Source organism: Manis javanica, chromosome 12 (assembly GCF_040802235.1).
Source record: "Manis javanica isolate MJ-LG chromosome 12, MJ_LKY, whole genome shotgun sequence".
NCBI lineage: Eukaryota > Metazoa > Chordata > Mammalia > Pholidota > Manidae > Manis > Manis javanica.
In genome coordinates this window covers 39645035-39671215 of record NC_133167.1, presented here as the reverse complement: position 1 = coordinate 39671215, position 26181 = coordinate 39645035, and the positions used below count along the sequence as shown (strand labels likewise).

The 26181-nt window shown below is 35.8% G+C and overlaps 1 protein-coding gene across 10 annotated transcripts in view; it reads left to right on the top strand.

The window, feature by feature from the left end:
• The window catches only part of LOC140845008 (uncharacterized protein C2orf66-like), a 74346-nt gene that overhangs the window by 45229 nt on the left and 2936 nt on the right, over positions 1-26181 (top strand). Inside the window, exons 1-5 of one of the 10 annotated variants that reach the window (XM_073218449.1) lie at positions 12983-13743; positions 19059-19106; positions 19576-19689; positions 24484-24521; positions 25101-25232. In XM_073218449.1, the coding sequence (XP_073074550.1) occupies positions 19605-19689; positions 24484-24521; positions 25101-25232 (255 nt within the window). In that variant the 5' untranslated portion in view covers positions 12983-13743; positions 19059-19106; positions 19576-19604. The other 9 variants (XM_073218447.1, XM_073218446.1, XM_073218445.1 and 6 more) reach the window with 9 other exon arrangements.

Genomic DNA, 26181 nt, shown 5'->3' with positions numbered 1-26181 from the left:
GCTAAAGATGATTTAAGCCTTTAGAGTCAGTAATAAGATGAACACATCATCAATGTGGACAGCAAGATCCTTTGGAGAAGACAAGTCTATTTTTACAGTATTGAAAATAGGAAATTAGTTTTGTAATGCTTGAGGAAAGTAGTTGAAGCATGGTTTTGTTTCGTGGTGTGTCATCTGTGTACTAGTCATTTTTGAAAAATTAGTAAAAGGATATAGTGGCCACTGTCTTTGAGGATTCCTCTTCACATCAACGAATCTGCTGACTGGCCATGGCAGTGATCTTCTACACAGTCAGTAAATGTGGCAGTTTGTAATCTCCCCTCAGGCATTCTGCTTATTTCATAAAAATTTCTTCTGAAAAGTGGTTACTTTGTATTTGCTATTTCAGTATACATACTGAGAAATCAGTCTTAAAGACTGATGAAATTTGCAACTTTTGGTTTCTCACAAATGAAATAGCCTGAAGAGTCTGGTCAACTTTTGGCAGCCACAATGAACTAAGTAGATCTTTTTCTCTTTTTTTACATCTCTAAAAATACAACTTTAAATTCTAAGGCGACATGTTTTCTTGGTAACTGAAGCAAGACTAATTAATGGGTGGAAACATAATTCAAATTCAAAACTTAATGAAATTTTCTAGTACTTTTTAAATGCAAATCTTATTTTATGGTCTTGGTGAATATCAGCAGACCATTGTAGAGATCTGTTGTTAAATGTAAAGAAACTTTTCATAGATATTTACTTACTTGCATTGGAGCAGTTCAGTTGTTCAATCTATGCCATTTTATTTAATTCATTGACACCATGGTTGCCAAAAGAGCCCCAGGTCATGATGGTTTGTTAACTGAATTCCAGTTGTCAGAAAAAACTCTAGGTTTGCATATTTTTGTCTAATGTGGAAAGTCAACATGATGAAGTGCAGTACCACATTTGATATTTAAAATTATACTATTAATGGAATAACAGTAGACAAATTGTTCCGTTAATAGCATAAATATAAACACCTGAATATATTGGAGGCTTTTCAGCTGTTAGGTGTAACAATGGAATCTTAATTTGCCAAAATGATTGCTGTTTGACAGAAAAAGTAATAATATTTCTATTTCATTTCCAATTTCCTCTCATTTTTAGCTACAGAAGAGTAGAAAGTAGGTAATGGAGTGAGGTATCTTTGCCTTAAGATCGAATAAACAAGCTGAGGTATACTTGGCTTATAGAGCTCTTCCTTTAGATGTGTATGCTGTAAATACCCAAACCTCTTGAGTTCTTAAGTTCTAGTAATTTCACAGTTGTACCTGTAAATTTTGTCCTTGTTAGTACCCAGGGATGTCCTAGAATACCAGGTTCATTTCATCTGCTGTTGCATATGGATTCCATTATAACCTCTCAGCTGTTTTGCCCATAGTGGGTTATCCCCACTTTACTGACCCCACTTATCAGTAGTTCCTCAAGTCCGTGTTGTTTTGGCATCAGTTGAAGAGGGTCTTGCTATCACCTAAAGGTAAATCCATTTGATTCCTTTTGCTATCTTTCCCAACTTCATACGTATTGTTCAGTATTCATATTTTCACTTACACTGAGACCATTAAAGGGAAGTGATAACCTCATAGTGGACATGGCAGGCATACCAGGCTCTTGTTTATTTGAGAGAAGTAGCAAAAGGAACAAATACAAAATGCTTGTGTGTTCAGTACCTGAAAAGAAAGCATATTTGTTAGATTATACACTTGTCCCATGGCATATCACATACATATTTAAATAAGGATGATGCATCTGCCTGTGATTAACTATACATGTACCCATAAACAATTTTTATACATGGGCTATCTTTTGTTTTTTCACTGATATTGTAATCGTATTTCAAGTTATAGGTTAAATGTGTCATTTATTTCTGAATTTGAACTTAGACCTTTATACAGCAAGAACTTGAAAAAACTCATTAATTTGGCTCTTCTGTTGACAGCCTTCTATTGACAGCATTGTGTTTATGTGATCTAAATTCTCCTGGTTAGTACTGCTAGTGAATAAAATGTAACAAGCTAAACTTTTTTCATTTGTGAGTAGTATATTAGCTTTTTAAAGCAGCAAACTAGGTACACTAATTCTTACTAGAATATTTTAATGTGAATGTGGTTATCAAGTCCTGAAGTCTTACTTATTCCAACAAAATACTTTATTTTAGGACTGCAAAAAAGATTCTAATTAAGTATTTTATAAACAACAGTAAGTTGAGTCTTTTGCCATTATATACATAAATGTACAGACATATAGACACACATTAGTGTATAGCACATATATATATATATGTGTGTGTTATGCACTAACATTTTCACAGGGTCTTCATCAAGTCCTGATGCACTTTAAACCCAAAAAACTACCAAAGAAGAAAAGTAGACTCTGTCTGAAGAATAGTGAGATGTTTCTATCACTTGAGAAAAGGAAAGTCCTTTTGTCTTTATAAATTGTTTCTATTATGTTTACAATCTACATTAGCTGGTAAAAGAACACAGCTTTATTAGTTAGCAATGTTACTAAAAAATGGAATTATTTTTTGGCAGTTATGTATTATCTAATTCAGAGTTTTGTTACATTTTTATTTAGAATTTGTTGAATTTTAAGTATGTTTTTTGCTTATGAAAATTATCCCTGGACCCTATTATTAGTAACTAGATCAAATATAGACTAGATAGGATAGGAAAAACACTCAGTACTTTTAGTGTTTTGAAAAGTTACTAGTATTTTTACTAGTTACTAGTATTATAATTTGGAGCTGATAGTATGGTGAAAATCATTAATGCTCTTTTTTTCTGGATATTTTTCATGCCAGAAATTAAGCAGGTTCTGCTCTTTTCTTGGTTGTCATCAGAATGAAAATATTTAAAGCAGTGGTTAAAAAAAAACACTTGTGCCTGTCTAACATTGATTTTGAGGCTGAATTGATGCATCTTTTTTTCACGTTTTGGGCAGATAAATTTATTTGTATATAATGGAACGCCTTTTCTTGATTGAGCTACGCTATTATATCTACATGACTACATGGTAGGGAAAAAAATGAAGAATTATGGTAGGCCTAGTAATGTTTGTTGTTGATTATCCTATCACTCATGCAGATGGCACACATTTCCACTGCAAACATATACTTAATATGAGGCAGATTATCTGATTTGTTCATTATCTAGTTCCTATACTTTTCTCAACTCTTAAGATTTTCACTTACATAAAGCATAGTATATTCATTGCACTTTACCACTCATGAACACTTGTTGCAGAAGATTATCAGGGAAAAAAAAAGGAGGTAAAACTTAATTTCCAGGTTAGTTCTTGAAAACTCTGGGGAAAATGGGGAAACACAAAGATTATGAGATGAAAACTAGGGCTCATTCCTGAATGTGCAGATAATTCAATTGCCCTGTATTTTCACTCGGCATTAGGCTTAAATTAGTGGAATGTCATGCTTTATTTTTGAGGCTTAATGAAAACTTTACTGCATTTGCAATTTGAGTAACTTGTTATTAAAATCATTTGGGAAAAATTTAATGTTTTGATACCTTCTATGAGTGGCCATTAGTTGATTATTTCTCATCAGCATTTTTTGTTTTTTCAGTGTTTAGATTTATAAGCTTACATACCATAGGAAACAAGATATCTTGTGAAGTTTTGTGGGGGAAGTCAATTTGGAGAACATGGCACACTCCTCAGGAAGCAATAAAAGTATCTTTGTATTGTGAAATTATACCTAGACAGAAAACTTCCTTGCAACACAAGGTAAATGTAGTTGATACTTTTTCAAAATAGTGAGATGATTGGGAACTGAAATTTTATCCCAGTCTTTTTGAACAAAGCATGCTATTTCACATTCTGTAATGAACTTTTATTTATATATATTATTCATGCACTTTTGTACAATACGTTTTAACAGAGTGAGAAAATAGAAAGTCTTTGAGGCTACTCCCGTTCTTTACTTTTAGTAAGATTGGTAATAAGGTAAGAAAAGATAGGTCAGTAATCAGATCTGAATAAATGTACTATAAATGCTCAAGAATTCACATTTTTGTGATATATTATGAATACAGAAGACTGAGTTTTATATTATTAATAACTTAGTTTTAAAATGGAATAAAGTTTTGAAAATAGACTGTTATTTCATTAATAGTATCAATGTAACAGTAAACTTGAATTGAAAACATGTCTTTCAAAAGTTAGTATTCTAAGCTATATCTTGATTACATTGTCTACGGTTGAAAATTTTTAAATCAAGTACTTTCTAAAAGTGCTTGGCATGTTATGCTCACAAAAATGACTATGTTTTGAATACCAAGTAACCAGTTAATTTTTGATGGCTTTGTATAGGACTTGATATATATGAATCATAAGTATTCTGTACTGATTCTGTATATTGTAACTTTGAACACTTATGAAAAGCTATCTGTTGATGTGTTTTGATTAGTGTAAATTTGTTTGCGTATTTGAATCCTAATCTTAGTTTAGGAAGTCAGAAAGTAGCCATTTTTGTAAAGTTCATATGCTATTTTTTTTAATTTTGGTTTTTGTATTTATATAATAGTAATGTTGTAGTAAAGGATTTATAGACAAAGCATAGAACTATTAACTCTTCCAAAACCTAAATGATAGGCATATTTTGTAATTCATGTTGCACTTGTTTTGTTTCATATTGAACTTTTTACATCCCTTTTTTAGGAAGAAAAAACACATTTGAATTGTTTTTAGCATAAAACTCTACATTGGAAAATATAACTCTTCATATGGTTAGCAAAGCATACTTTGCCACCAAAGCTAAATGAAACTAAAATACCTCCAGATATTTGTGCCAATGAACATTTCTTAGCATATTGGAATTAAAATAAAAATAATCTTTTCAGTATTTTTCATCTAGGAAATTAAATGTGTAATTCATCAAAATTTATATTCCACACCCAAATTTTTCTTTAAAAATATGTACAGTTTATACCATAGTATATCTGATTTCCTGAATAATGTTCTCTGATTTTATTATTAAAAAATTAGTTTATCTAATAATTATCTTTCCTTAATTAAAGTAATCATTTGAAGTAATGCTTCAGATTCTTTCTGATGTAAAATTTTAATTTTGTTGCACAGAACACTTTTAGTAATGGTGTCTGTCATTTATATAATGCAGTTTACTAATAAATGTTTAATTTTCTATATATTTCCTTTCAGTCCCTTTATACATCAGGTATTTCACGGGAAGATTATGCACTAGAACCTAACATATAGTACAACAAACTAAACATTTTTAAATGCATATCTTAAAGGAAAATATAAAGCAATCAAGATGTTAATGCTAAAGTGTTAACATTGATATTGTGGTATACTCATTAGAGAAAAGTAAAATTATGACAGACCCAGAAACTGTTTATCTGGTTGAAATTCTTTAATTTCTCCGTGTAGAAATTCTCAAAGGGAATTTCAGTCCTCATATTGTAGTTTTTCGTACCACTTAATGTCACTTAACTGCTTCTCTGACCAGCACTGTTAACGCAGTTTACATAAGTAAGCTTGGAAGTAAAGAGGCAGCAGAGAAAGCCAAATATTAAAATGTTTGGCCTTGAATTAAAGACAGTTTATCTATTTTCAGGTGAGGACTGCGTAATATTAGTAGAGATGATATACAGACTTAAAAATTCAGTGAACATTATTTTCTGAGCTGAGTTTGTTTTTGTGCTAAATAGTTTTATCCCAAGTAGGAGATGCTGTATTTAACATAACCATACTTTCTAAACATAGTCAAATATATATTTGTTGGAATATTGGTAGAAATAACCATCTTTTCCTCCACTGTGGAGGGGGAGGAAACTCCAGTGTTTAGTGTACATAAATTAGGAAATTGTATGGCTTACTTATTTACTTTAAAAAATATATAAGTGACTTAAATATGTTATTTTGAAGTGATCATATTACAGTTTCTTAAACTTATGACTAACTATATAAATGTAGCAGTGTACCCATGTGAAACCAGACCAAAATTGAATGCATATTATCACTGTGACCTTGAACTTACAGTTGTTTGGGCTAAAACAGACTGTGCCTTAAAATGAAGGAATGCCCTACAATTTTATAACTCTATGTTTTATTATGGGTGGTCTTCTCAAATTGGCCCCAAATCCTTTTCTCTGAAGTTGGTGAAGTAAAAGTTTAAAATATTTCTCTTAGTATTTATATGTATATACTCTGTATATGCTCTAAAGGCCTCCCTTAATTATAGAGTTCTCATTTTGAATTAAAATTGAATTATATTTCATGGATGTAGAAAATTAAGTTTGGCTAAAATTTCTGAAAACATAGTTAATTTTAGGAGAAGGTGGTGGCACTTCAGTTCTGAAATTATTATACATGGAAAAATGAATCTTCAAATGTAATTTTGTTTTCTTTCTAAGGAATAATCAAAGACATGAATTTATTTCTGTCTATAAGTACTGAGACCTATACTTATTTTTCCTCAGATCACTGAAGCTTGTATTACATATCAAATAAAGTTATTTACCCGATATGATTTTTCAGTAATAAACTGATTCATGTAGTATATTTTTAATGTTCACCTTCTCTCTCTCTCTTTTTTTTTCTTTCTAATTATTTTTAAGATCAAGAGAACTGACTCTAGGTATATTTTAATGTAAAGACTTGTATTTGTATTGTGCTTATTTAAAATAATGGATATAGTATCCATTAAAACAAATTATTCCATTCACAGGACATTCATGGTCTGTGCTAAAAGATGCCCATGTTTCTGTATACTCAGAATTTCTTGAATATTTTTCAATTGCAATTTTGAACATAAAAGCAACACATTTCTTATTTCTAATTTCACCTCCACTACCTCACCCAAAGACAAAAATAAAGGTTTCTCTAAAAATATGTAGAAAGAAAACATGTCTTTCTTTAAAGCATGGTCAAACTGAGATAGAAATAATTTGAGCAAAGGTATGTAATAATATGAAATATATGGCTGTCAACCTGTATCATCTTTTATATTATAGTTAAAAGTTTATAGAGGGCAAACTATGTGTTATGCTGAGATAGACTCAGTAATCATTTATTTGCAAATTGACCATTTTGTTCTCATCTAGAAAATGCAGTGCATAGTAGCAATACTTAACAGCGCAAAGGAACTTGTCCTATAGCATATACTGAAAAATGATTGTCACCTTGCAGATTTTTCCATTTAAACATGCATGATCTTCTCCAGTACTTTGTATAATGTACAGTGTACTAAATACACATTATGTGTGACTTTGTGTGTATTTTTGTATGATATAGTTAACATTACATTTAACTGGTTGTAATTCACAGAAAGTGCTGTTTTATTCTGTAGTGTGGTGAATGTTTTAATCTGTGTTTCAGCATTATGGGTGTAAGGTTTAATAGGTGAATATTTGCCTTCAGTCTCTGCTCAGGTATTAATGTGTAGCAACTTTTGGTGCTGTCTTTTTAATTGTCATAATCTGGTGTTCTCAATGTTCAACAATAAATTTGGTGAACAAGGACATGTTCAGAGATTGCTTTCCAGTCACATACTCACCACAATACCATTTGAAGTAAAATAAAACTTAGTTATTTCTTTGCAGCATGTTTAGCATTTCAGAAATTTGAATGCCTAAGCATGTGGCATGATAAACAAGATACAGCTCAGGTAAATGTTGAGAATAAGATAAATTCTAGTATTTACCAACTTGGTATTTTGTAGCTTTCAGCATGCATTTGTATGGACATTTCATGGTTCACATTCTATTTTAAGGCATTTTATACTTTCTCTCCCAAATATAGGTTTCTCCCAGAGACCATGCTTTCCACTTTCCTTACGCTAACGTGATGTTAATTCTTAGGTACTCAGTTTCTCAAATTACATAAGAATGAGGATGATTTAGATATTTTTTTGTAGACAGATTCCCAGGTCACCCTAGAACTACTAAATTTGATCTGTGGGGAGGAAACCTGGGATTCTGTTTAAACAAGTACCCCAAATAATAAGCCTCAAACTTTGCTTCAGTCAGTAATTTTAATTTGCAGGGCTCCTAAAAGCAACTAGAAATTGTCTTTAGGATTATTAGATGCCAAAAAGGCCACTACATAATCTAAACTTTATTATAAAATGGATGAAAGGAGTAAAATGGGGTAGGGCAGCTTTTGAAGGACAAGTGTCTTCTTTCTTACATGTTGATTAGAAGTGTTTTTGAAGCCATTTTAGTCATCATCTCTAAATGTATGAACAGTTACAAACTGCATGTATTAATATTCTATACATTATTAAATATACCCAAAAATAAATGTTAAAAGATGAGAAGTAATACAGCTACAAGCTTTAATATTTTATTTGGATACTTACAGGATTATCTTGAAACTGTTGCCAGTAAATCCAATCTGGGGAGATCTCCCTGTATGCTAGGTGAGACCTCAACCTGGAAGAAGGTTCTTGATTGACCAGGAAAGAATTCATGAGCAGGACAAGCAGTTACAAGCAAAAAGTAGTTGAGTAGAGCAAAAGTACGTACTCAAAGAGGGAGTGCAGTTGTGCTCCAGAGAGCAACCTGGTGGAGTTCAGGTTGGGTGGTCTTATAGCTAGAGTTTAAGCAAGGGGTGGGTATTCATCAAGACGGGTGGTTTTTCAGAATAGAGAGGGGATTTAAGGACGATAAGGTGGTGCCCTCTTTTCTCCTTAGATGGTCTGCCTTGGAATTGTCATGGAGGTAAGTGATGTTTAGTAGGCTAATGAGCATATAATGTATTTTGAGGTGCAGTCAGGGTCAACTCCATGTTGAAACTGTCAGTTTTGGCTGGTCTATCATCTATATTCCTACTCCTCACATCCCAGGAGAAGAGTTTACATGGAATGTTTAGAATGTAAACAAGCATCCAACTGAATGTAAACAGTGGCTGAAGGCCCTCTTCCCCCTCCAAGTGCATGTCTGGCTATTAGCTTACTAACAAAACTGCCACTGGAGTATACAACATGAAAGCCGCATAGGTCTTTCCCACTAGTTTTTCTCACATTTTTCAACTCCCTCCTCATCTTCACTCCCTTTCTATAATATTTATATATTTTTATTGCTACATAACAAATTACAAATTTAACAACACAGTTTATTTACTTACAATTCTGAAGTCAGAAGTCTGGGCAAGACCAACTGGGTTCTCTGTTCAGAATCCCACTTTGGAAATCAAGCCAGGACTTCTGTCCTACCTCAGACTCACTCAGGTTGTCAACAGCTGAGGTTCTTTTCCTGGGGCTGTTCTTTTCTGAGCTTCGTGTGCCATTCTCTGCGGCCGGGCCCTCCACAATATTGCATTTTGCTCCTTCAAGACTGGCAGGAGGACTCTTTCACATTTTTCTCTGTTACTGACCTTTAGTCCCAGATTTAAAAGTCTGTGAGTAGCTCAGATCTCCTGAGATAACTTCCCTTTAGGTTAACTCGAGGTCAACCTTAATTACATCTGCAAAATCTTTTTGGTTGTGTAAAGTAACAATCATAATCCTATCATACTCACAAATTACACCCACATTCAAGGGGCATGGATGATACAAGGTGTGTACACTAGAGCATAAGAATCTTGGGTGCCATTTTAGAAGTCTTACCATGCATAATAAGGAACTGAAGTCTTTTTCATAATTGCTATCCTTACATAATATTTTAAACCCTAGTTTTAATTGAAAGAGCTGATAAATATAAAATGTTTAGTGAAGGAAAAGTCTCTCAGTTCTTTGAATTTTAAACAGCTTTTAGAAAGAAGAAAACAGTCTCCAGTTCCTAAGTTGTTTTGCATGTGTACATGTGTATGATTTTGATTAAAGATAGTTTTGTTCTTGTTCATTTTGAACAGTCAGAATTTGGATATGGCGGATATGACTTGAAATTAAGGAAAGTGTATTAGTTTGCCTTATCAAGTAAATGGAAGCATCTTATTGTACTTAATAGATAAAATTTCATACCAGGTATAGGTCAAGAGTTGTGGTTCTAACTCAAGAAATTTATATAAAATTGAGCTTTCAAAAATGCTTCTAGTGATTTGCTTCTCTTGAATATGTTTGGAGAAAGAGTTAAACTTCATATACTTTCTAAGTGCTTATATCACAGTGTACGGTGAAAGAAAGCATCAGATTTGTCAGGTATGTGCTCATTTTGACTATTCGTGTATGTAAATCAGTGTATCCTTAAGTATCAAATATTTGTTAAGTAACATATTTGTTAAGTATGTGTTAAGGTATGTTCATATTAACACATACTCAACAAAAAAGAATCAACAAGCCTTTTACCTTTAATAATTGTGCAATTCTGATCAGGAAAGGACTATAGAAGATTATGAGAAATAAAGCTGAAATGATCTAAGGGTTGGAATATAAGGATTCAACTGAAACAAAAGGCCTCTTCACTCTGGAACTGCAAAGATTTAATTAAAAGATGCTTGAAGAGGAAACCTGATGATTTATTCTCCTCATTCCCTGGCTTCAGTAAATAACAGCATTTCATATCATGGGCATTAAAGAGATTGTTGAGATTTAAAAGGTGATGTAACATTGGGGTGGAAGGGAGAGGAGGGAGTCTGTAAGAGGTTTTGATGTGCTGGAGAAAAAAGATGAAAGGAATTTGGTTTAAACTTTTTAGAAAAAAAGTATGTAATATGGTTGCGTTTTAAATTACAGATGTGTAACATTCACTGCATTTAAAAGTCTTTGTTCTTATTTTTAAATAGAATTAATAAAAAATTCAGTTACATTTATAAATTACAGATCCACAGATTACTGAAATAGGAAATGTGCCTGTTTGGGACCATGATCCCCAAACTTTTTTGATGGCACACCCTACCATTAAAAAAATGTTTAAACTTTCCCCCAATAAACATACCAGTACTATACTAATACTATTCCTATACTAAATAGGAAATTTAGACATGATATATTTTAATGCCTTCCTAATTATAATAGCTTCATAATAGCAATAGCTAATAACTCAAGGCAGAAAATATATTTAGAGCAATAGTGAATTTAAATTGATTTTTAAAATAATCTTAATTTTTAATGAAGAGTAACTTTTATTATTGAAGAATAATTGACATACAATATTGTATTAGTTCAGGTGTACAGCATAGTGATTCTATATACATTATGAAATGGTCACCACAATCTAGTTACCATCTGACATACAAAATTGTCACAATATAATTGACTATATTCCCTATACTGTATATTATGTCCCAGTGTCTTATTTATTATATAACTGGGAGATTGTACTTCTTAATTCCCTTCACCTATTTCATCCTTCCCTCCTACCCCACTCTCCTCTGGCAGCCATCAGTTTATTCTCGGTGTCTATGAGTCTATTTCTATTTCATTTTCTTTGTTTCTTTGTTTTTTAGATTCCACATATAAATGGAATCCTAGGGTATTTGTGTTTCTGTCTGACTCATTTCATTTAGCATAATGCCCTCTAGGAACATCCATGTTGTCACAAATGGCAAGATTCATTCTTTTTTATAGCTGAGTAATAAAAACCCATTTATCCATTAATCTATCAATGAACTTAAGGTTGCTTCCCTATCCTGATTATTGTAAATAATACTGCAATGAACATAGGGGTGCATATGTCTTTTCCTGTTAGTGTTTTCATTTTCTTCAGAAAAATACCCAAAAGTAGAATTGCTGGATCAATTTTTGTTTGTTTGTTTTGTTTTTTAATTTTTTGAAGTAGCTCCTTACTGTTTTCTGTAGTGGCTGCACCAATTTACAATCCCACCAACAGTATACAAGGGTTCCCTTTTTCCACGTCCCTGCCAAACTTGTTATTTCTTGTTTTGTTGATAGTAGCCACTCTGGCTGGTGTGAGGTGATATCTCACTGTGGTTTTGATTTGCAGTGCCCTGGTGGTTACTGAAGTTGACTATCTTTTCATGTATCTGTTGGCCATAGAAATGTCTTCTTTTGATAATTGACTGTTTACATCCTCTGATCATTTTTTAATCAGATTGTTTTTTAAAAAAAATATTGAGTTACATGAGTTCTTTATATATTGTGTATGTTAACCCCTTATTGGATACATCATTTGTGAATATCTTCTCCTATTTAGTTGGTTGCCTTTTCATTTTGTTGATGGTTTCTTTCTGTGTGCAAAAGCTATTTAGTTGAATGTAGTCAGTCGCATTTGCTTGCTTGCTTTTTCCTTTTCTCTTTTTTGCTTTTGTTTTCCTTGTCTGCGGAGACAGATGCAAGGAATTAGCACTAAGATCAATATCAAAAGCTTACTTCCTATTTTTTGTCTAAGAGTTTTATGATTTCAGGTCATATATTAAGTCTATTCAATTTTGAGTTTATTTTTGTGTATGGTGTAAGAAAGCGGTCCGGTTTTGTTCTTTTGCATGTAGCTGTCTAGTTGCCCAATACCATTTATTGAAGAGATTGCTTTTCCCCATTGTATCTTCTTGCCTCCATTGTAATAAATTAGTTGACCATAGAAGCATAGAAGGGTTTATTTCTGGGCTCCGTATTCTATTCCATTGCTCTATGAGTCTGTTTTTGTTCTAGTATCATATACTGCTTTGATTAATGTAGCTTAGTAGCATAGTTATAAGTCCAGGAGCATGATACTCCTGCTTTGTTCTATTTTCTCAAGATTGCCTTAATTATTCAGGGCTTTTGTAGAAAGGAGTAACTTCTTGTCAGATCCGATTAAATTACTGTTTTTAATTCCTGATGAGCCTGACAAAAGGGTAGAAGTGTCAGCACTGGCGTTTTCTTTTGTTGGTTTGTGCTTGCATTACTGGCATTATCTTCAACTCTGTTGAAAGGAGTAGTTTCTTGTTAGGAGCAGTTTTAAGTGGCTTATTTTAATAGATTACAATAGTTATGTTAGTTACAACTAAATAACATGTATTATATATATTATTGTATGTAAATATACATAAAATGAATATATAACATACATTTAAGTATATGAATAATATATATTTAATAATTTAATCCATGAATCCTTTAACCATCTAACATACAATACAATGTTATGATATGCTTAAAGTGAACAAGTGAATGAATAAACTACTGGGGTGCCCTGTCTGCCTCCTACAGGCTGTCGAATTTCTACTCTTCTCAGACTATATTCCACATACTATGTGTGGCCTGTTGTGATAAAGACTGTGTGTATGAGGACACTGGTATCAATCCATGTATAAAATTTTAATACATCAGTATATTAGGTTAAGCACATGAAAAGGAAGTACGTTTTCCGTCCACATCCCAAAATGTGGTTTGGCACACCATTAGAATGCAGACTTAGTTAATATTTTTGTAACCTTTTGAGGCTGTCTTTGATAGGTTTCTAATATCCATATTTACTTATATTAACCCAAAAGCAAAAATGAGGTTTGGGGAGGAGGAACAGACTATTATTTCTTATAGCAGTAATCACATCAGTTCCCCTTACCCCATTCTTCCTCCTTGAGGGCAGTGTGAGAATGGCCATGTGACCCATGCATGTGCAAAAGGGGCTTTTTGTTTGATTTTGAACCACAGGAGAGGAACCCCAAGATTGTGAATCTGGGAATTTTTTTTACAAAGATACATGCTGCTCTCCTACCCTCCTGAGAGAGAAAGAGATGCCTTTGCTCTCAGATGTTTTACAATGCTTTGGAATGTAAACATAGCGGCAGGTTTCATCTCCCCATAAAATGTAAACACGTGGCTCCACCAACCAGGAGGCAAAAGGAAGCAGAGCACTGAAGGTAAGTGTTTCTGTGGAAAGGAGACATTATCTTCATAGCATGCAGTTTCCTTTGCTCAGGAAACCACACCATGCAGAAACATGAAAATATTCATGAAGCATTGTTTCCCTGGTAGTCTTCATGGGGTACAGAAATAAGGCCTCTCATTCTCCTGGCATTACTGTTGGAAGCCTTTAATGACCAAATGAAGTGAGTAGGACAAATTAATGTCATGACTTAACAATCCTCCAGCTGTGAATTTTTGGGTAGGGTAGGTAGGAAAAACTGGTAGAGCCATCATTTGGGAGTTCTAATACTGAAGTTTGTTAAGTCTTTGTGTTTAGAAATGTATTAATAATGTAACATGCAGGATAGAAGGGAAGTAGTTGAGGTAGGAGAAGGGGATCATTTACAAAACTGCTGTAAAATTTGAAATACTAGTAATAATGGTCTAAACTCGGGTGGGCACCAGAAAGTTGTGAACCAATGCAAGGGTGACCCTAAAGTGCTGGGCTCCCTAGGCTTAGCAACTAATTGGATTTGGTAGGTAAGCCTCTGAGTTAGATTTGGCCTGGCACCTTACCTGACTCCCATGAGGTGGAAGATATGGAGACAATTAAAATGTCTTAAGATGCTGCCAGCCAATGGCCTATCTTAATTTTCACTATCCCCAAGATCTTACGTTCTATAACTACAAAGGAGAGTGTGCAGAGTGGGTTTTCTGAGTCTCCATTTTGTTCTTTTTTCAGCTTAATGCAATACCTTACAGTTTTAAATTATTTTTAAAAGTTCAAATTGTTCTAGTCTGACCGTGATGCAGTAAGATCTTTAGGTGCTAAAGTGCAACAAACTGGAACTTTTTGTCAGACATACATGCCGTACTTCAATTTTGAAGGAAAAGAGACAAAAAGTAAGAAAACTAAGAATTGTAAGTAATTTCTTTTAATAGACATTCCAGACCATACAGGGTGTGTATAGACTGCCTTGTCACCTGTGCTTTATCCTTTTAGCAGACATTCATTGAGTATCTGCTGTACCAGAGTCAGTGCCAGACACATTCACATTCAGCTTCTCATTTCATTCTCCATAAAAGTCCTTAAAGAGAGGATTATTATCATCACATTACAAGAAAGGAAATAGTGTTAAAGAAATGAAGCAATTTGCTTAAAGTAGAATTCAAACCAGATTGGCACAGAAATAGAGTTCTTCCTGAAGACCTGCAATATGTAGTAATCAATACTAGTTCACTTGCTACTCTGTCAAAATCTTTTCTGACCATACTAGTTATTCCTCTTGCTTTGAAAAAAAAATTTTTTTCCCAATGATCTTCCCCAGCCTTCCTTTTACTTCTGCTATACTTTCCCTCAGAGATTTCTCTTAACTGTGTGACTTCAGTGATCTATTCTGGGTGGATGACTCACCAAGTCAGTCAGCCTTGCTCCCTTAGTTCCGTGTCTTAATGTCTGAGTCAATGGCACTATATTTAGCTTCGCTAGGACTCCTTATCCATAAGTTATGGCTAGTAATATTACCTTACAAACCTAGCAGGTGGATTAAGTGGAATAATGGAACAAATGCACCTGACATAAAAAGTGCTCAAAAATGATAGGTGCTTTCCTAGCTCTCCAGTCTCTAGTTTTCTCCAAACTAGACAAACTCAGTTTCAATTCACTGTTGAAATTTAACTTTATAATTTCTCTTGATCCCTAATTAGCAATTCTTTTTAGTTTTCAAATTCCTATGAAATCCTCCCAATTACACAGGGTGAAAATCCACTCATTTTAATAATCTCCTTTTGCCTGTCATGTCCAATTAATTGGTAAGCCTAGGGAGCCCAGCACTTCAGGGTCACCCTTGCATTGGTTCACTCCTTTCTGGCTCCCACCCTAGTTTAGACCGTCATTACTAGTATTTCAAATTTTATAGCAGTTTCATGAATGATTCCCCTTTCCTAGCTCACCCACTTCCCTTCTATCATGCATATTACATATTCCCATTAATCATTTTTTACACAGCAATTTAGCATTATCACTCTTCCAAAACTTTGTAATCTACCTGCATGTTCTGTAAGATACAGTCCAAACTCTTTGACATTTTGACCAATCTACATTTCCAGTCTTCTTCCCTACCATTTTCCAAAGATATCTCCTCCCCACACAGTTAGGACTAGATTGCAAGAAACAGAAAACCTGACAATTGCTCAATCAAATCTCGAAGCAGAAGGTCCAGGGTAAGTCTCCAAGAAATCATCAAGAACCAAAGCTCCTATCCAATTAATTTTCCATCCTTAATGTGTGGCTTTCAAAATAAAATGGTGGCTAATATATTTCCATTCCAGGAGGAAGGAGAGGGAAGGCACAAAAGGAGCTCTGCCTTTTATTTGGGAAGGATGCTCTCTCTTTTGTCCCTTTCCGACCCTCAGGGACTTCCATTGGTGGCTCATTGGCCAGAATGATATCACATGGTCACGAAGGAATGCAAGGGAAGCTGTGGAAGCAAGTTTTCAAGTTGGATATGTTGATATGCTAAACAATGTCTAAGAAACAAATGTATGTTAGTCTGCTTGGGCTGCTATAACAGAATACTATGGACTGGATAGCTTACACAACAGAAATTTATTTCTCAAAGTTATGGAGGCTTGAAAGTCCAAAATCAATGTGCCAAAGATTGGAGGCTAGGACTTCAACATACGAATTTTGAGGGGACACAATTCAGTCCATAGCAAAAGTGATAAAAAGAAGCAACAAGCAGAGTCTGCCACACAAGCCAACTGAGCTCCTACATTTATTTTGAGTATCTCCTCCCTTTTGCTACTTCTTTATCCTTGTTCAGTAACTTCTTCTGGCCATATCTCTGTTATCAAAATTTTCTCCATGAAAAGACGCCAGTTGCCACAGTCAGGACTGATCCTGTTCCTACTTCTAGCTGCCATAGTTCCATATGGGAGTCATCAAATTAGATCTTGTATGCTCTTTATGTGCAGTTCTTAATAGTGACATTTATTTAACGTTTATTTGTCAGGTACTGTGCAGCCCCTTTATATATATCATTTCTAATTCTTTCAACAACACTGCAAAGTTGGATTACTTCACATATGAGGAAACTGAGGTGCAGAGAGATTAAGTAATTGCCCAAGAGAATGGCGGAGACAAGTTTTGAACATAGTTAAGTTTGGTTCTGCAGTTCTTTCCACCACACCATGCTGCCTCTCCAAATAGATTGTCTGTGCCTCCCAGGCAGTGATCACATCCCTTTCCATATACCTCTTTGCATTCCCACACTTAGCAATGTGTGTTTTACATGGTAGAAATGTGTTAAATATTTTTCTGAATGAATGATAGTAACAATGGCCCAAGGTAGTCCAAAATCCAGATTTAACAAAAACAATTATGTCCATAACAAAATTGCCGATGTGGTGTTAATTGTTGAAGCTGAGCAGTAAGGGCATGGACTTGCATGATTCTGTTCTCTTTAATTTTTATGTGTTAGAATTTATAAAAGTTCTATTTTTATATAAATTCCAATTTTATATAAATTCCATTAAAGCCTTAAGTGAGATATAATATTCATTGGTTGGAAGGCTCACTATTTTCAGGATGCCATTTTTCTCCAATATGATATGTAGACTAAATGCAATCTCAGTCAAAATCCCAGCATGCTATTTTTCTAAAAATCTACATGCTGATTCTATAATTTATATGGAGAAGTGAACAGTTTTGAATAGTCACAACAACTTTGAAAAAGACTCACACTACTTGATTTCAAGCCTACTGTAAGGCTAAGGTAATCAAAGGCAGTGTGGAAAAGGCAGAAGGACAGATACATACGTACAGCAGTGGAGCAGAACAAAGTGTTAAAAAATAGATCCAACGTTTTATAGTCATCTGATTTTCAAGAATGGTGCCAAAACACTCCAATGGGAAAAGAAAGATCTTTTCAACATATAGTGCTGGAATGACTAAATACTCATATGGAAAAACATAAATAAACCTGGACCCTTCCTCACATCATGCACAAAGACTAATTTGAGATGACTCATAAATCTAAATGTAAAAACTGAACTATGAAGCCTCTAGAAGAAAATATAGGAGACTACACTGTGACATGGTGGCAGTTCAAGGTAATTAGGCAGAATAAAAAAGGAATGATTTTAAAAATTGGTAAGTCATACTTCATTGCAACTAAAGACTTCTGCTTATCAAAAGACACCATTAAGAAAATTTACAGGCAAATCACAGACAGAACCATATTCCTGATGATGGATTTGTTTTCAGACTACATACGACACTTGTACAACTCAGTCATAAAACCTCAAAAAGCCAATTTTAAAAGTGGAATTTTAAAAACAGAAGTCAACAGGTGATGTTCTTTGCAGAAGCCTAGAAGGTCCCCGCTGCCACCTGGGAGCACATTACTGTTGGAGCATGAAGATGGCATCATCTCTGCTCTGAGATTTCTCATGAGTTTTCCCTGGGCCAGACTCACAGAATGTACTTCTGAAGGGAAAGGGTAAAGGTCTGCTCTTCTGTTTGTTTAATGGAATAACATTTTATACACCTGAAGTATGAAAGAGCTCCCAGAATACTGGGAATTAACCATTGTTTTTTTTCTTTTTTGGTTTTTTTTTTGGTGGGGAGCTGATTTTGGTTTTGTTTTTTGAGGGAATTCTGTTGATTTTTTTTTTTTTAAGGATAAAAGCTCACTAGCTGTATTTCAGAGTTCACAATTGATAAATAGCACTAAGAAAGAAAAGCATTTCCCCACTATGCCCCAAAATATCCAAAGAAATACCCATCTGAATTGTCCTCAATTTTTTTCTTCTCTGAAACTACTCTTTTTATCATACAAATTTTGTGTCTGGAACTTTATGTAACATTTTAAGAATGGCGTTTCTTCCAGACACTTAAATAATTTTATTAATGGGTTAAAATATGTGGTCCTTTACAAAATTATGTGACTCATCGATAGGGTCATACCTAACTTAATAGTTTAAAATGGAACCTTTTCTCATCCCTTTTGTATTAAAAAAAATTAGTATAATTTTACTCACATAAAACCTCAGGTTCGTAATAGACATTTCAGCCTAAATCCATTTTGTGTTACGAATTGGATGACCGAAGAAGCTCCACCTTTCTCACAAGGGAATAAAGAACTCAGATCCAGCTTCTAAGTCTAGACATGGCTCAATGCTTTCAGTAGAAGCTAAAGAAATTGTAGAGAGTTACGGGTCTTTTTCCTGCATGGTTGACCTGACATCTTGCTATTCCTTGTCTCAGTTTCCTGTATGTTAGTTACCAAGAAGTGGGCGGCTAACACAAAACTTTATTCTTTCACAGTTCTGGAAGCCGGACATCTGAAATTAGCATCACTGAGCCAAGATCAAGGTGGGTGCAGGATTCACTCCCTCTGGAAACTCTAAGGAAGAATCTGTTCCTTTCCTCTTCCAGCTTCTGGTGACTGCCCAGATTCCTTGGCTTGCAGCCTCCCCTCCAAAACAATTTAAATAGAAAGGGGTGTGTGGTCATAAAATTGCCACATTCCCTGCAATCTCCATTGCTTTGTGTACAGCAGCTAGATTGCTATTAACTTACATTTGACTGGTTCATTTGAATATTCAAGTCAAATCAAATATTTATTGTCCACCTACAGTTTTCTCTTCCCTCTTTGTTAAAATATGACAGTATGTAAATCTTTGGATGAACAATACAAAATAAAAATATAACAAAGCTCAAATTTCAAAAGAGCATTTTAAGAATCTAAGCTCAGATTTTACCTGAAGAATTATTAATTCCATGAACATCTGTGATATGCCTCTCTATGTATATATATTATGCCATATAAATTCTATGCCAGGCATTATATGCCAAGTTCTGAAGAAGAAGATGATGAAAAAAGACCTGGTGCCTACTTCAGGAAGTCCGTGTGGGGGACGAAGAGACACGTGGAAGCAGATCCTAATTCAGCAAGGTAAGAGCCATTGAAGTGACTAAGTGGCTTCTTTTTCCTCAGAAGTGATATTTGAGGTGATCCTTGAAGGGCAGGGCGTTCTGAAGGCACACAGGAGTCAGAGAAGGCATTCCAGGCAGAAGCAACCACAAGGTCAAAGGCACGAAGGTAGAAGTGTGGGTGGTGGTCACTGGCGAGGTCAAATGGCTGGGAGGGTACGACTGGCGTTTTTATCATCTGCAAGAGCTTAGACTTTATCATTCTGGCATCAAGAAGCCCCTAGAGGTGGGAGGGATGCCAGTAAGCTTTGCCTTATCAGTGCGACCTTGTCTTCCTGTTGTCTGCTCCAGAGTCAGTTGCAAAGCCAAAGATGTTGTGGACCACCTCAGGCGCTCTGCTATAAAAGCAGACTGCCTGCTGAAAAGCTGTTTGCAAAGCCAAAGGAAGTGATGTAGGAGTCTATATTTTAGGAGTAATCCTTCACTCCTTTATTATGACTTTTGGAGATACCAAAATGGCCTGACATAACGGGGAATTGGTAAACTGTTGCTCAAATCCAGGTCGAGACAGTTTGGTTTATACCTCAGTCAGGGTGTCAATCTGGATGTCCATTTTCTTGCTTTGTTTTCTCTGAGCTGGCTTCAGATCAAGTATGACTATCATGCTTTTTGTTGCCTCTGCACCCCCATCGTACTTGTAGGAGAAATAGCTTAAATTTAGGACAGGACTGAACAGTACGTGTGCTGGCTGCCCCTCTCTGACTAGCGCATGTTTCTCAGGAAGGCTGGTGGCAGGGAGGAAACAGGCCAGAGGAGGGACCATGGGAGAAGGAAAGGCCACTCCCAGGTCCCAGCTGATGACAGCGAAGGCCTGATGAAAGCAGAGGCTGAGGCCAGCCTGAGGCCAAACTCTCTCAGGGAAGGATAGCCACCCCACCTAGACCTTGTCTTTCTTCCTTTACGCATCTAGGCTTCTAGAATTGGCTCACACTCTGGCCCTAAGAAGTAAAAACATACGTAACATGTTTTAAACAGTGGGAGATATTTTTTCATCTTTAATATGCCCTTCAGCATTTTTAAAACATTTCAAAGCAAGAGAACAGCATTTTTAAACAAAAGGATAGCATTTAAACAAGAGGATAGTATTTTTTAGACGGAAGACAGCTAATAATAAAAGAAATTTCTACATGATGAATAACTAGAGAATTCTGAGGGTCAACTCTATAATTGGAGATACTCCCACTGCATTGTCACTGGGAAAAGGGACAAGTGGTTGACCATATTGTAGACATGTTCAAGAATGTCATGGGAATTTTTTTTTTTAAACTGCTTTGTCATCCCTGGGGGAGAGAGGGAATTCAATTCCAGTGGTTTCAGTGGCTCATGGGATCTGGAAGCTTTGTGTGGCCTCATGATATGAGGGGTCAGCCTCTCCTCTCCCATCCATTGTGGTCACTGAGGGTCCGCTGAGCCAGGGCTCTTTGCCTCTGCTCTGTGCTTGGCAGAGACCTATGTCTTTTATCCCCCCTTCTCTTTAGCCTACTCTCAAGCTGAATTCATCCCATTGCCACAAAAAGCAGATGTGACTGCTATGAGCAGAACGCTGCCTGGCTCACTCTATTAATCATCTTAGCAACTTTTCTGCAGTTCTCGTCATCACTGAGGAAGCAATCTAAAACAATAAGTTTCCCTTTCGCTTACTCAAACCTGGGGAAAGAAAAGGACGTCAAATTCTCATCGCTGTTCGTGATGTACCTAACTAGCTCTATCGGCTCTTCTTCTTTTTTTTTTCCTAATAGAGACAGGAAGGGTTTGAAAATGTTATATAGTCCAACAGAGACAGTTTTAAAGTTTCTCTCTGCCTCCCAGAATAGCCTCTTCACTGAGTGCCCTTTCCTCACCTTTACCATTATGTTTGAATTTCTAATTTAAGTTTATAATTCAGTGAGCACATATTTATTGACTTTCTTCTGTTAGTCGCCCTGTCCTGAGTACTCTATTTTCCTGTCAAATTCTAATTGAGAAATGCCAGCAAAACCCTTCATTCTGATGCCTCTGGGTGTGGAAGAGTCTTTTTGCTCAGACTATCCCAACTGCTACTTTTACAAATGTTCTATTTAATGAAGAGACCAAATGGAATAATTTGGACCAGAAACTGATGGTTTGGGAACCTGAGCTATCCTTATTTTATTTTCTTCTCTGTTGATTGAAATCACTGAACAATAAATTGCAACACATCTACTGAATGTTGTGTTGATACAGAGTCTGAAGAAAATATCATCAGCTCTCTCAATAATACATTCTGCTCTTCAAAAGAGATATAATATTAAGACACAAAGGTTTTAAAACCAAAATTTTAGAAATATGTAATTTATTTTAACAATTAGGGAAACAAGTTTTAGTAACAAGGTTATAATATGTGTGTTGGTCCACTGAGCCCTTGAAAAACTCTAAATATTTCTTAAAATGGGGAGCTCTTAAGAGGTCAAACAAATGTGCTGTGTTGTTATACAAACATAGCTAAAGCTATGACTTATTTATAGATAAATGGCTTTGCAAGTCTTATTCCAATTTATTCAGTCTTTCCCATTTAAAAAGTGCATTGTCTATTTATCGGGTTCAGTGCTCGGCACTGGGAATGCAGAGATGAGCCTTGTCTAAGGAGTTTGTAGTGTAGTGACTTGGCTATAATCTCACTTAACAATTTAATACATATTATTACATCCCGTAACTTCAAACTCTGGAGTTTAAGGAGAGTTGAAGTAATGATATTCCAGGGTACTCATTTACTCAATTAACTACTGATATTTAAACAAACTCAAGTCTCTCACATTAAAAACAATGATTCCACTGACCTCTCCAGCTGCTTCCTTCTTACTCCCTCTTCACAGCTAAACTTCTCAAGAGCTTGGTGTCCCCACTCTCTTTCTTTCCCCTCCATCCCTCACTTCCAATCTTTCACCTCCATCAACCAAAACAACTCTAAGGCTCCATGGGCCCTTTTCAGTCTCATTTTACCCAATTTGTCCCTTCTAGAAACACTTCTTTCCTTTGCTTCCATACTTTCCTGGTTTCCCCCGTACCTCCAGTGTCTCTTTTGTATAGATTCTTGTATATGGCTGTTACTGGTTAAAATTTCTCAAAGCCAACTCCTAGGCCACTTTTTCTTCTCCTTTGCTAATTTGTACTGAGGTACTCTCACCCATTCATATGCTAACAATCCCATATTTACATTTCCTTCCCACCCCTCCCCTCTGAACCCAGACCTGGGTATCCTGATATACACTCTCCATCCCCACCTGGAGATCTCAGAAGCTCCTCAAACTCAGTGCTCCATCTGGAACTCCTGACCCTCACTCCATGCCAGTGTTTGATTTCTCAGCTAAAGGCATGTACTCCACTCAACTGCATAATCCTGAGCCCTGGGAATTGGTCTGGAAATTCTCTTCCCCTTAGCCCTGCCTCCCATAGGATCTAGTACACTTAAAACCCTTCAATCAGTGAGCATTACTTGCAGCAGAAAGATCATAATCTGACCCCTGACCAGCCCCATTTCGCAGCAGGCTACCCCCTGCTCCCTCTATTCCCGGCGTGCTAATTTACCTTCAGTTGCTTTAATGTGCCATGTTCCTTTCAGCCACAGGGTCTAGCACAGTTGTTCACCTTGCTTGAACTTCTTCCCCCTCTGTACTCCCTTGGTAACTCCCACTCATCTATCAGATGTAAGGTTACTTCTTCATAGAAGCTCTCCTGACCCCTGAGACCAAATCAAATCCCCCTTCTTACACTCTTATAGACCCTACTTTCTCTTCATAGAAATTATCATTTGGATTTATAATATTTATATCACTTATATTTGTTTTATAAATTGTTTATGTGTTTTGATTGTCTATATTGCCACTAATCTGTCAGTTCAATGAAGGTAGGGCCTATATTTATTATTCTTACCATGTTATCCTCAAAGCCTAGTGCAGTACCTGGCAAGTAGTAGGAAGTCAATAAAAATTTGTAAAATGAACAAAGAAACGAACAAATGAAGGTCATAGTGACTTGCTCAAAGTCAAGATAGAAAGACTGAGACTAGACAATTTCTAGAGAGTTAATAGCCAGACAATCTCCAGTCTAGATTACTAGCCTTCTCACAAAGAGCTTTTCCTGGATTGTTCTGAATTACTGGTACCAAAGCAACTTTGTAACTCATCGAGTTCAATTTCTCAACCCTACCATTTTCTACAGATAGCATTTATTCAGCAAGAGGATGCTGCTTTTTTCCATGAAACACGTGCTATCTTTTTGCTCTATTTTGAAGGGGTATTATGATAAACTGTGCCACTATTGAAAACTTGCCAAGCTTCCTGAGATTCTCAGAACAAATATAAGGTGTAGGTCACAAAAAGCAATTTTGTCTCTTGGAGTAGAATTTCCTATTCAAAAAATGCTGTTAATTTGAGAAGCCGATATTTGCAAACGAACATTCTATTAGGAGGGATAATCCTCATCACATTCCTAGCTGCTGTATATACACCGTCTTTTGAAAGTGAAAAAGTAGAAAGCCACTTGGCTGCATGGAAGTGCCTGTGTATTTTATAAAAAACACATAAAATGTTCCGTGGTTGGAGGAGAGGTTGCTGTATTTATAAGACAAACAGGTTCACTGTTACCCCTGAAGAAGCATGAAGTAGTGATTCTCAAGGGTCTTTGTGCCATGGATGAAAATGGAATCATTATTTTTGAACTGCGCCTGCTCACGTCAGAGACACCTACCTGCAACCGGTCCACTGGTTATAAGTAGCCGTGATTGCCTTACTGATTGTAGGTGGGGTACCAACCAGGACCAGCCAAAGCCCAAACCTGGTAAGTTTTATTAGCCCTTCTGTGTATTTCATTTCCATTTCATGCCTTGGGGTGGGAGACAATCTCTACTTAGGCCAGTGTGGTCTGTGTCTGTCTCAGATGTGTGTACAGCGCATTTCTCGGTTTGGGGTATATATTTTTCTTTCTCTTTGGAGACTACTGTCTTAACATTTATGAGTAACTTAAGATTTGTTTGCTTGTTCTTTTTTATGAAGTGCATTTTCTTTGGAGACCACAAAGTGCATTTTTTCAAAGATGAAAAGCCATACTTAGACTTTGTAGGTTGTATTCATAATTGCTTTGTGTATCACTATGTAACATTTTCTTCCTCGTGGACTCTTTTAAGCTAATCAGCTGTATCTGGGGGGCTTCATATGCAGATGAATCCGGAGAAAAACAAGTCTGCAAAATTAGGGTGAACTGATACACTACTTCTTCATTGTCTGTCTTTTAAAAATGTTTCTTCTTTCTCTTTTCTGTTTTTGCTCCCCTCTTCTCCTCTCTCCTTTTCTCTCCTCTCCTCTCTCTTCTCTCCCTCTCTGACTGCTGATATTTTCCCTCGTCCTTGCTCTTGCTCAGCTTCATTCCGCCATGCCCAAAGCATTCCTGCTGCTGTGTGTTGGCCTGGCACTACTCGGGCTTGCTCACGGACACATGCTGAGAAACGAAGAGAAATGGAAGCCCCGCAACAACCCCAGAAACCGAGATCTGGTAAGAACATGCTCAGGGACAGCTGAGAGGCAGGGCGGAACAGGACCCTCTCTGGGTTTATGCACACTGCACTCTGCTAGACCACAGTGGAGAGGAGGCTGCCAAGCTCTGGGAAGATTCTTCAGCAGGACATGTGAGGGTCTTGCTAGCGTAGTGGCCGGTGTCCTATTGTTCCTCTGGCCAATTTACATTTGTTTCTGTAAGGAGAAACAAACATATATTTAGAAAGGATCTTACACACACACAGCACATTACATTTGCAAATGATCTTAGAGAACACACTGATTTTATAGACTTAGTTTCTGATACATATACAAAATCAAGAGGAAATTGCTTTTTGCATAGCTTAGATTGAATTGATAATAAAACAGATTCTCATACAACCAACACATGCAAAGCTCAATTGCAAAAACTGAAAGTTGACCTGTAGTCTTTGGTAGGCATTATTTTCAACATAAGGCTGTCTAAGAAGAAAACCGTAAAGATATCAGTAAAAATTCTCTTTTAAAAATATGCTAAGTTCAATAAACATACTAACATTACTATTTCAAAGCATAGTTGCTCTCAAAGAAAATATGTTAAGTTCAATAAACATACTAACATTATTATTTCCAAACATAGTTTCTCAAAGAAAATTATGTGAACTATAACAACATAGGATTAAAACAATCAAATAGCCCTTTGCACAGCTTCTGTGCAAACCGTTAGACAAACAGGTTCACTGTTACCCCTGAAGAAGCATGGAGATGTCATTCTCAGGGGTCTTTGTGCCATGGATGAAAATGGAATCATTATTCTCCTCCAACCACGGAACATTTTATGTGTTTTTTGTAAAACCTTTTCCTAAAGGAAAGCAGGAAAACCCAGGTCTGAAAAGAAACTGTAGCCGAAGACAGACTGGGACGTCCCCACCCTTCAGAGAGGGTGCGCCGAGCTCTGATCACTGCGG